Source organism: Balaenoptera physalus, assembly GCF_965194825.1.
Source record: "Balaenoptera physalus genome assembly, chromosome: 11".
NCBI classification, from domain to species: Eukaryota; Metazoa; Chordata; class Mammalia; order Artiodactyla; family Balaenopteridae; genus Balaenoptera; species Balaenoptera physalus.
Window position 1 is genome coordinate 106,219,510 of NC_138896.1, and position 12,391 is coordinate 106,231,900.

Genomic DNA, 12,391 nt, shown 5'->3' on the forward strand with positions numbered 1-12,391 from the left:
ATATGAGGACGCCTTCTAGCCTCCCATTCCTTCTTTCTAGCCCTCCCTTTTAGACATGCGCACTCGGAACTCTCTGCCTCGTGCGTAGCTCACTGCGCATGTGCGTTGCCGGGGTAGCGCCGGCAGACAAAGTGGCTTGCGGAGTTAGGCCTGTTGCTGAGGCGGGGAGGAGGGGCCCGAGGCGTGAGGGAAACCGCTATGAGGGCCGTGTTGACGTGGAGAGATAAAGCCGAGCAGTGGTGAGGAGCGGGGCAGTCCGGGAGGAGCGGGAGGCTGAGCCCCAGCGGGGATGGCGGGCGCTATGGCGTGAACCCTGGTGGTTGCCAAGGGTAACGGGCCTGCGGGCTGGGCTGAGGGCCCTGAGTCCCGGCTCTGGGCGACTGCAGGGTCGCCCTCCCACCGCTTTGCGGATGGAGAAACTGAGGCCTGGAGAGGGAGCAAGGGAATGTACCACGCGTGAGGTAGTGGCCTGTGGAGGTGGCTTTACACATAATCACAGTCTGATCTTGTCGTTCCTTTACTCAAAATCCATTCTGGGCTCATCAGTGTTTTCCAGCTTCACAACTTAGGCCGCATCCGCGTATTACTTATACTCTTGTTCACTTGACCTTTTCTCTAAATTGTCTCACTTATTTTCCTTTAAACATGCTTTTACATTCTACAGGGAAACTTTATTACACCGTATATGAAAACCAGTAGCAATTGCTGTAAAGGTAAGATAACTGTAGAACTTAAAGCAGGGAGAAACAAAACGGCGTTAACAAGTTGTAGCTAGATACTGTTGCTAGGGAACCTCTGAGCCTCAGGTGTAGTGTCTCTAGAGCTAGAGGTTTAGCAAGTGTGGTTGGAGAGGTGCTTGAGTTGAATAGCATCAAAGCAAGACTTTCTCCTGTGTTTTGTTAGAAGGTTTGAAAGAGGATCGAAAGAGAATGACTTTCTCACTTTATGATTCAACGTTGTTTAATGTCCTATTCCATTTTTATCCCCCAAATCCATCATATAACAACACATTTGGGGGCATACTGACTTATTGGGCAGTTCTCCTCAGCCTGACTTTCAAAACTTCCTACATGATCTTTTCAGCTTCATTGTGAAGCCTCTGCTTTGGCTACTGGAACAGAACCATTCCCTCTCTGTCTTTTCTTTGGCCTCTCTGTGTGAGGCCTTCATCTCCTCACAATGAAATCCTAAACGTCCTTAAGCCTCCCTTTGGAGATGGTCGCTCTCTTTGTACTCTGCACCAGTAATAGCTAATGCTTACTTTGTGCCAGGCACTGGCTGAGAACTTCATATCTTTTATCTCATTGTCACCTCACAGCAGTACCTGACGTAGGTACTATACTTATTTCTTTTTTACATATGAGGCGACTGAAGCACAGAGTGGGTAAATAATTTGCCAGGGTCACACAGTGAGTAAGGGGTGGAAGCAGCTTTCTTCCTTACTCCAGAGCCAATGCTCTTAGCCACTGCATTAATTATTCCTGGTGTTAACAGAGGCTGCAAACTCAAATGCCTGCAGCAATCAGCAGGCAACGTAAATGGGAGATGTTTATTTGCATCTTGAACACAAGGAATTGTTTGTTTTCCCTAGGAGTATTCTTCTTTTCTATACTGCACTCTTCTTGAAACATATAGCCCTACCACTGTATCTTTCACTTCTACTTTTAATAGAGATTTGAGTAAAAAAAAAAAATTTTTTTTTTTTAACTTTTCTCTTAACTGTTATAAAAGTACTCATAGCACAAGCTGCTGATAGCTAGCAGCTGAGCATTTGGTTTTGCTGTCAGATACTAACAAGTGGCAAGGACTGTGGCAAACTGGAGAGCGCATGCTCTGACTGAAAGGGAGAGCAGCTGCTCTGCTTCTGCCAGTTACCACCCTGCAGGGATTTGGCCCAGCGTGGCTCAGAGCTTCCTGTTTTCACCAGAAACCAGGAATCTGGGTTTTTATGTGAAATGTCCTAATTTTTAAATGTTGGCACCTAATCTGTAAAAAAAAAAAAAAAAAAAAAAAATACAAAATAAAATACCATATGGGCCAAACAAAACGTTTGCTGGCCAAATATAGCCTGATTGGCTCCCAGTTTTCAACCCCTGGCATAGGATTTTGTTCATTCCTCTCTTGTGGTACTTAGCGTCTGTCTAGTGCAAGAGTTTAAGGGAAACTGTTGATCCCAGAAGTCTATAAACCCCTTAAAAGCAATGGCTATGTCTTACTCATTTCCAAGGCTTATTCTAGAGCCTAGACAGTGGTTGTTGTGATTATTTCATGGATAGAGGTATTCATGAATGAATGAAGAGGTGGGTGAATGAATGATGAATGAAGATTGGTTATTTGGTTTTTGGCCCATTACAGCTATTCTAGTGTAGGGGCTTTAGGGGTTCTAGAGACCAGCAATACTGATGGCAGCTACATATGCAAGCTGATAGCCCAGAATGAGACAAAACAAAAAACTATAAAAATAAATAGTAGATCTCCAAAATCCCAGATGTCAAAGATTCTTCCTCCACACTGAACCAGCTCCGCCTGCTGGTCTGCTCTTTTGCTTCCGTCTAACCTTCGTGTAGCAGCAGGAATTCTCTTTTGTGAGTCCTGTTGCTGTGATCCGTTACTCCACCTCTCATCAAGCCAGAGTGACTCCCCATTACCTTCCATGTCAGATTGTGCACTTAATTAGGTGGTCTTTCCCCTGGCCCACCCTGCCCCCTTTTGCTAAGATTTAAATTTATGCTTTTCAGTTCAGCTGAAAACTCCATTTTCCTGTCCAAAGGCCCTTCCCAAATGTTCTCTTATTCTTCTCTGAACTCCTTCTTTTCTCCCTTCCAAGCAATGCTCTAGGTTCTTCTCAACCATGATGCCTTATTCCAGGCGGGCTGCCATCTGCTCTGCCCCTCATCCACAGCAGCTGTGGGCCAGACAGTGTTTACATGCCTTATCTTGTTTAATCTCCACAGCAGCCTGTGAGGTTGGAATTGTTACCCCATTTACAGATGAAGAGACTGAGACTTAATGAGGTAACAATTTGCTTAAGATTCAAATCAAGTAAGTGGGGGCTGGATCAGGTTGTGCAGGATTTGGAGAGGCACCTTGAGGCTTCAGTTTACAGTGGGGTGGGCACAGGGTTGGCAGAGGGCAGTTTGCAGGACTCACCCTCTGTCTCTCTGCAATGGAATCTGACAATGTCCGTTTTTCATAAAAGGGGACAGGTGGGGAGAGAGAGCCATCTTACCGTACAATAGACTGTCTGCAGACAGGTGAGCTCCCCAGCCCTGGAAGTGTTCAAGCAGAGGCTGGATCCATCAATAGGGAATTCCTGCCCTGGTAGGGGAGTTGGACTATATGACAGGGTCTAGGGTCTTTCCCAATAGTTTGGGAAAGTTTCTGTGATCTTATGATGTAATTAAAGCCCAAGGCGTTCAAGATAAAAATCTTGTCAGTTTGTCAGTTATACTCATTTTGTGTCTAGGACAATGCCATGTACTGTGGGTCCACATATGTCTAAAATAGGGTCATTACCCTGAAATTGCATATGACTGTAATTAAGGAGATAAGATAGTATCTGAAACAGTGTAAATACAGAAGATTATATAATTCTTAAATTGAATTGTACAGATTCTAAGTACAATAAGAATTTTGACTGGGGTAAATCAGACATGTATGTTATACTTTAGAAAAGCAAACTTCGAGAAATGAGGAGAAAATGAATTTTCACATCTGAAAGGAAGATAGCTAAAGACTTGGCCCAAGTGAGATGCTCAGAAATGATTTGCTAATAATTCAGCCCAAAATGATCCTAGTGAAGAAGAAGCCTCACGGGAACCACTTTTTTTTTTTTTTTTTAAATTTATTTATTTATTTTTGGCCGTGTTGGGTCTTTGTTTCTGTGCGAGGGCTTTCTCTAGTTGCGGAGAGCGGGGGCCACTCTTCATCGCGGTGCGCGGGCCTCTCACTGTCGTGGCCTCTCTTGTTGCGGCGCACAGGCTCCAGACGCGCAGACTCAGTAGTTGTGGCTCGCGGGCCTAGTTGCTCCGCGTCATGTGGGATCTTCCCAGACCAGGGCTCGAACCCGTGTCCTCTGCATTGGCAGGCAGATTCTCAACTACTGCGCCACCAGGGAAGCCCCGTCACACGGGAACCACTTTGATGGGCTCAGATATGTACAAGGCAGGAAGGGAGCCACACGACCAAGATGACTGTGGAAGAGAGGTGCAGACCCCTCCCAAACCTCGTGCCTCCCCAGCTCCCCACAGCAGGTGGTGCTTGTGTACCCTGTGAGGCAGGAGGGCAGCTCCCTAGCCTTGCTGTGTAGGTGAGGACCACAGCTCAGGCCGGGGGTCAGCCCTTCTGGCCCCAGCTCCCCCTGCTTTTCCCTCTCCCGCCCTGCTTCTCCGCAGAGTGTGAAATGCACCCAGTACGTTGTCCACTAGGTTCTGAGAAAGAAAGTCTGAGAGACGGGAAAGCCCAGGTCTGTTACCACATAACAGCGAGGAAGCTGAAGGACTCAGGGTTTGTGTTTGCTTCTATCACGAGGGATGCCCAACTGGAGAGGGGTAGCAATCGCTGTGTTCCAGCTTCTCCATCAGCCAGCTCTGTGACAGCAGACAGATGACTCGCCTGTGTACTTCAGTTTCCTCATCAGTAAAAATGGGCCAGTAATGCCTGGCCTGTCTGAGGCATTATGTTAGCATAAGGTCAAATGAGATCATGTAAATTTACACTCTTCAACAACTCTTAACTCTTGAATATATGTGAAGAATTATTTTTATTAAAGGAAGCTTCTGGGCTTCCCTGGTGGTGCAATGGTTGAGAATCTGCCTGCTAATGCAGGGGACACGGGTTCGAGCCCTGGTCTGGGAAGATCCCACATGCCGCGGAGTGACTAGGCCCGTGAGCCACAACTACTGAGCCTGCGCGTCTGGAGCCTGTGCTCCGCGACAAGAGAGGCCGCGATAGTGAGAGGCCCGCGCACCGCGATGAAGAGTGGCCCCCGCTCGCCACAACTAGAGAAAGCCCTCGCACAGAAACGAAGACCCAACACAGCCATAAATAAATAAATAAATAAATAAATAATTTAAAAGAAAAAAAAAAAAAAGGAAGCTTCTGAGGTCAATGGAGCCTATATAAGAACTCTGAATTCTATGTGTGATGCCTTGAGTAGATGATAACACTTTTTCTTTTCCTGCTGATGAAACATGGAGACTCTTGCTAATTATTTGGTCAACTATGGCATATGCAAATAATAATTATAATGGAGGCCACAAGCGTAGTGGTTAGAGCTTGGGCTGCAGAGTCAGACTGCCTGCGTTTGAATTCTGGCTCCATCTCTACTCAGTAGCAGTTTATTTTCAGGCAGGTTAGTTAACTTCTCTGTGCCTTAGTTTTCTCATCTGCAAAACAGATATAAGATTGTTGTGAAAATTAAGTGAGTTAACACATGTAAAGCATTTAAACTGTACTTTGCACACATGTAAATAAATGTGCTTAATAAATATTAGTCACTGTTATTAAAGTATTGAGGGTGGCATAGATTTGTTATACTTGACAGTAATTCAGGAGAGTGGACGGCCATATGGCACAGACTGTAAAGTCAGACCTGAGTTAAAATTCTGGCCCTTTCACTTGCTGTGTGATGTTGGGCAAGATACTTGACCTTTCTGAACCATGGTGTCCTCAACCACAAAATTGAGTAGTAATTCTTACCTCGTAAAATTGTTGTGAGGACAGAATAAGATAATGCATTTGAAGAGCTCAGCATCGGGTGTCTGTGGTAAATGCTCCAAGTAGTTACCAGGGTGTGTTTTTTTTTTGGCCGCACCGCATGGCTTTTGGGATCTTATTTCCCTGACCGGGGATCAAACCCATGCCTTCGGCAATGAAATTGTGGAGTCTTAACCCCTGGACCGCCAGGGAATACTCCAGGGTGTATATTTTTCGATCACTCACAGGTGCCAGGTTAATTTATCCCATGCTCAACTTTTACAGTAGGCCATCTTGGCAGTGCTGTCTGACACATTCTTACTAGGGTCACCCGAACTAATGAAATCCTCTGCCTGGGGACATTTGAGAATCTTTGTAATAGGGCTCCAGCCTGTTTTTTTCAGCCTTATCGCTTCCTATTGCCTTGCACATAGCCCAATGTTTCAGTCAAATTAGGTTTTTTAGATATTTGCTATTCCCACTGTCTTGTCTTTGCTTGTTCTGTTTTCTGTGCCTGAAATGCTTCACCTACCCAGTCTCCTCCTGCATGTCTCAGAAGCCCTACCTTTTTCACATATTGTTTTCTTCATGAAGCTTTTTCTGATCCTCTCCAAATCAGAACACTGTGTCTACTCCTTGGAATCCTACAATATATACTTTAATGTATCTCCTAAAGCCTCTATCACAGTATTATTCTATATTTCATCCAATCTAAGAGGTCACTGATTGTAAAATATCATTATTTTACGTACGACTAAGAAAGCAAAAAATGCTGCCAGTTAAACTGACACATCATCAATTATAAGACACATCCCAACATCAGAAATGTTCAAATGTGAAAAAAAGTGTGCTTTACAATTGATGACATGTGATTCTTTGTGAGTGTCTGAGCATCACCTTCCCACAGGATGGTAATTTCCTTGAGGGCAGGGAGGGTCTGTGATCTACTCATCTTGTATCTGTTAGCTCCTAGCACCTAAGAGGCACTTGATAAGTATCTGATTAATTGGAAAGAGTAACGTTTTTTTTTTTTGGCTGTGCCTCGCGGCATGTGGAACTTCCCCACCCAGGGATCGAACCCGTGCCCCCTGCATTGGAAGCGTGGAGTCTTAACCACTGGACCACCAGGGAAGTCCAGTAATGATATTTTAATAAATGACCAACTTTTTCAGAGACCTGTGGATTTGCTAGCCCTCACACATTCTTTCAGTTCGTGTAACCTTTATGGTATTATTAGATGAGGTAGTGCCCTCCACTGTTTACCCTTTGAATCATGTCTGGCGTCTGGCTTCTGGACAGGTGGAAATTGGGACACAACGCTAACTGCCAAGTGAATTGTGATCGAAGGTGTGGTAGTTGAATGGAATTTGCAACCAAATGCAATTCTTAGCCATTATTTTTCTCTCTCATACACAATCAGTGCTTCGTAATGGAAATAAAAGTTTGCTTTCCTGGCCATTAGCAGACCTCATCATTTTGGTTCCTAATTGTCCTTTTGTCTTGTCTTGTCTCCTGTTTAGTGTATATGACCTCGCATTTAAGCCCGACGGAACCCAGCTGATTTTGGCTGCAGGAAACAGATTACTGGTAGGATTTTGTCTGAGTTTCCTTTTTAAGTGCTTTTTTTCCTCTCCCTCTTGTAAGTGCTCTGAAATTTAACCCTTTTTTTAAGATAAAAAAGACAAGGTGGAAAAACCAGTCATTATTTTTTAATAGGGAAGGAAATGGGCTATTTAAAACAGGTAGGTAAACTGTCTATCAGATAGGAACCTGTGAACAATACCTTCTTTGGAGTCATTAATCTTTCCCTTTTTACTTTGAGAGACCCACGAAAGAGTTCAAAATAATTAAAATGCCTTTGAAACTGAGCTGTTGTCAGTTCACATTTTGTCCCCCTGAAAAATTCAAACAACAGGCCTGAAGGGGCTCCCTCCATGAGAAGCCAGATAGCCTGACCCCAGCTTTTAGGCACTGGCCTTCCTAAGCAATTCCATATGGATGCTGTCCTATTTTTCATATTTTCAAAGAACGTAAGCAGTCTCTGCAACCTGTCCCAGAGTATAAGAGTAATTTTCAGAGAACTCTTTACGTTTGACCTAAAACCCTTTGCGTGATCTCCCCTTCCTCCTGCGTAAGTCCGCTTCCTCTTGCTCTGTTGTCTCGAGATATGCAGACGGCCTGATCTCCATTCTGTGCATGGTAACTACATAATCTGAAAGCCGTGGGTAAATTGTTCTGCAGACTTCTTCTGGCCAGGGTAAACAATCCAAATCCTTTCAGGTTTTTCCCATAGTTTATCTTCTCCAACACTTACCATTTTTGGAGGGTTTTGCTTTTATTTCTCAGATGGTGTGTTTTTTAAATCTCCACATACTTATAGATGTTACACAGCTATAAAATCCTAAATGCACATTACAGACGGGTTTTATAACACTCCCTCCAGTTTGCAAACCCAGAGTTCAGGTCTGTGACTTCCAACTCTTGGTAGCAAGTATGAAACATCTCTCTGTGATGTTGGTAGTAGGGCAGGGCTAGCACTGGCATTTAATTCATGCTCTAGCTGGGCTCTTTGTGCTGGCTTTATTAGGGAGGGCCTAGCTTGTTTGGTCATATATCCAAATACATGCAAAGGGAGTGAACTTTGTAGAGAAGTTTCACGGAGTGAACTTCTGTTTCTTGAGCATTAATGGCACATTTCCGGCCATGTAATGGGCAGAATCAGAGCCTCTCCTTCTTGGGTTTCCCAACTTTAAGTCACATTCTTTCTGGTTTCTTGGTTCAGTTTTTACTTGGTGCAAATTTAGAATATTGACAAATGTGTTGTTACGACAACAAAAATAGCAGCAGCAACCTGCAGGGATTCTGACTAATGGATGCCACGTGGGTAACCTGTACTTTTGTCTCTTTTTTGCCAGGTTTACGACACGTCTGATGGCACCTTACTTCAGCCCCTAAAGGGACACAAAGATACTGTGTACTGTGTGGCATACGCGAAGGATGGTAAGAGGCTGCTCTGGATTTAGTCTCTGTAACGGCCTCACAGCCGCTCATTTCTCTCCTTGGCTGCGCCTTCGTCGTGTTGAGTGAGCTCAAGTACAGCTTACAGTTTCGGAAGATAGTTAGTCTCTTAGACTTCAGTTCAGTCATTCAATTCAATTCAGTCATTCAAGTATTTATTGAGGCCCATCTGTGTGTCAGGCGTTGTTCTAGCTGCTTGAGATACTTCAGAGAGCAAAACAAAGATCCCTGCCCTTATGGGGCTTTTATCTATGTGGGGTGGGTGTGGGGGAAGGAGAGAGAGTATGAGGGAAGACATACAGTAAACGTGGTAAATAAGTAAATTGAACAGTACACCGGAAGGTGGTAAGTGTTAGGAAGAAGAAAAAAGTAGGGCAGAATAAGGGGGATTGAGAGTGCTGGGTGGGCAGGGCATTGGGTACAGTGTTGAACAGGGGAGTCATGGTGGCTCATTGAGATGGGGACAGGTAAGTAAAGACTTGAAGGTGGGGAGGCAGGGAAATAACGACTGAGCATCTGGGGAAAGAGAGCTCCCCACAGAGGGGAGGGCCATTGCAGAGGCACTCAGGTGGGGTGTGCCTTCCTGGGGCTGGGACAGAGAGAATTGGTGGGGAGCAATAGGGGAAGAGGGTAGAGAGGTAACAGTTGTGGGCTGCCTGGATTATGTTGGCTGTCGTTGGACTTTGGCTTTGATTCTCACTGAAAATGGGGAACCACTAAAGAGTTCTGAGCAGAGGAGAAATCTGATCGGATTTATATTTTGAAAGGATCCCTCCAGATGCTGTACTGGGAACAGCCTGCAAGGGATGAGGGTTGGGCAGAAAGACGAGTGAAGAAGCGTCATCCACTGGTGATGGCAGCTCAGACCCCTGTAGGAGCAGAGGAAGTGGGGAGGAGTGTTCAGAGTCTGGATACTGTTGGAAGGTGGAGCCAATAGGATTGCCTGACAGAATGTGGGGTGTGAAGAAAGGAGTCGGGGGTGACTCCATGGTTTTTGACCTGAATGACTGAAAGGATGGAGTTGCCCTCCACTGAGATGGGGAAGGCTGCAGGCCGAGAAACTTACAGCAGAAGATCTGGAGTTCAGTTTCAGACGTGTTGAGTTTGAGGAAAGTTGACGCTGTAGAGAGGGGGGATGGAATTGCTGGAGCAGAGTTGCTGAGTGGGAAGAGGAAAGGGGATCCAGGGCAGAGGTGAGCATGGTGGGAAGTGGAGCCGGGGACATGTGGTAGTAGGAGTCTAACGGAGTTCTCTTCTGTTCTTCCAGTGAAACAGGAAGCAGCAACATCTGAGAGTGAGGATGGGGAAGGAGGTGTCCAAGAGTTGAGGAAAAAGGAAAAAAAGCAAAACACCACTTAGTTGAGGGGCTGAGTGAATGGCCCCGGGAAGTATAGTGAGACCCTAGCTACACGAAGGGCCCACCCAAAGCTGGTGATCATGAATTGAAAGTGAGATCAGTGGTGTGATTGTGTCTTTTTCTCCATCACTTTGAGCTGCACAGATACAGGGACAGAGGAGGTGGAGAGTTGGATTTAACCAGAGTGGTAGATTTACAAGCATCTCTAAAGATGCAGTGAGAGGGCAAGGGCAGAGGATGTATGCAAAGGAATGATTATATACATTGACCTTGAGTAATGAGGGGTGAGCAACCTTGTTGCTGAGTAATGAGGGGTGAGAGGACCACAAGGGGTGAGGGAGGTTCTAGTGGGGTTGAAGGGTCATTGGCGTTAGGGCACCAGGTGGGGTGAGAAAGAGGAGAGGTGGTGGTCACACCGGCTGCGTGAAACTGACATTGAGAGTTAAAAGTAAATCCGTGCTACGCACAGCATAGCATCAATGGGAAGAACATGGACTTTGGGATGAGACAGCTCCAACCCGAAAAGCTCTGTGAGTTTGAGGTGGTTATTGACCCTGTCTGAGTCTCGATTTCCTCATGTGTCAAGTGGATATAGGATTAGAGATGGCCCTCTGTGACCACTGCCGAGAAGTCGCAGAATCGATGGTACAGTGCTTGAATGAACCATGGAGATCATTCAGGCTCCAGGTTTTTAATTTCTTTTAGATGACAGACCTCTTTGAGAATCTGATGAAAGCTATAGACCCCTCTCTAGAAAAATGCACATATTTCATGTATACACACAATTTTGGGCACACAGTGTTAGTCTGATCTAGCCCAATATCTTCATGTTACACCTACATAAAGATTTAGAGAAGTCACATGACTGGCTGAGGTCATACAGCGAGTTAGTGGCAAAGACAACGCTAGTTCTTGCCTGGTAGTCAGGTGTGCTATGCCACGGTAGTCATATTTTTTTATGTGCGTGTTTGAGTTTAAGTTCAGAGTAGTACCATGGGGAGACCTGTGAGGCCTCAGAGTTTATAAGCCTAGGGCGTCTTTGGCCTGCAGCACCATTAAGGCCCTTGAGGATCTTAGAGTGAGACCTGCCATCAGGGGCATTTGTCTGCGTTTTGCAGAGTCCTGCCACACACATTGTCACGTTTGATCTCCCAGCAGCCCTCTGAAGGAGGCAGGGAAGGGATCGCAGCTCCTCTCACGGATCAGAAAACAGGCTTGGAGCGATTACGGGTGACAGTGGCAGAGCTGGGCCTGACCTGGATCCTCTGACTGCAGAGCCCTTGTTCTTTCTGGTGTATCATGCTGCCCCTCATGACACTCATGTAATGATAAGGAAGTCTTTTCCCCTTGGATCTAGAAGTGAGGATACACTGAATTATGGTTTTGCTCTTTAAAAAATGATGATTTTGCTTGTTTCCGATTTCCCCCTTAAGTTTAATAAGTATTTAATGAGCAACCATGATACAAAGGTGTATTAAGAACTAGTTTTTCTTCAAGGAAAGCAATACAAGGCAATGTAAGGAAATAATAATAATAGCTGCTTTTTGTTTAGCATTGATTCTAGGCTAGGCACAGACCTAAGCACTTTAATCTCATTTAATCTTCACAGCAACTATGAGGTAAATACTGTTGTTGCGTCCACTTTTCAAATGAGGAAATGAAGGCCTAGAGATGTTCAGTAGCTTGTTCCTGGTCCTGCAGCTGGTGGGTGACGTCACTGGGGATTCCAGCTCAGACTCTGAGCCCTTAGCCCACACTCTTCATCACCTGCTGCCTGCCAGTGTAAGGGAGGAGTGACAGAAATAATAAATAAGAACAGCTTCTATTATTTAGTATTTGCAGCAGTATCACATGGCCCAAGCAGTGTGAAAATGAAAATCTCATCTGTCACTCTTTTGCTTAAAGCCTTTCTTTGGGATAGAGAGCAGGATCTTACTGTGGCCCCGAAGCCCCTAGAGATCCCTTCCCACCCACCTCACCCTTTGCCCTTGATGTTCCATGCTGGCTGCCTCTCAGCTCCTCACACATGCAGGTTTTTCCTGCCTCAGGGCCTTTGCACATCTGTTTGACCCATATGGATGGGTCTCTCTCCTCTCATTGCACCTGGCTAAGCTTTGCTCAGTCTTTAGGTCTCAATGAAAGATACCATTCTCACATAAACCTCCCTCACCAAAATTGGGTCCCCAGGTATTCTCTTTCTTTTTTTTTTTTTTGTTTGTTGTTTTATACTGCAGGTTCTTATTAGGCATCAGTTTTATACACATCAGTGTATACATGTCAATCCCAATCGCCCAATTCAGCATACCACCATCCCCACCC

The 12,391-nt window shown here is 45.3% G+C and overlaps 1 protein-coding gene across 14 annotated transcripts in view; it reads left to right on the forward strand.

The window, feature by feature from the left end:
• Positions 1 to 74: 74 nt before the first annotated feature.
• Positions 75 to 12,391, forward strand: part of IFT122 (intraflagellar transport 122) — a 73,558-nt gene continuing 61,241 nt past the window's right edge. For 3 of the 14 annotated variants that reach the window (XR_014251408.1, XM_082415635.1, XM_082415632.1), the window contains exons 1-3: positions 77 to 239; positions 7,218 to 7,284; positions 8,613 to 8,697. Coding sequence is in view for 11 of the 14 variants with exons in the window: in XM_082415635.1 (XP_082271761.1) it covers positions 199 to 239; positions 7,218 to 7,284; positions 8,613 to 8,697 (193 nt within the window). In the remaining 3 variants the exon portion in view is untranslated. Of the gene's footprint in view, positions 240 to 2,954; positions 3,015 to 7,217; positions 7,285 to 8,612; positions 8,698 to 12,391 lie in introns of all 14 variants that reach the window. The other 11 variants (XR_014251409.1, XM_082415630.1, XM_082415639.1 and 8 more) reach the window with 6 other exon arrangements.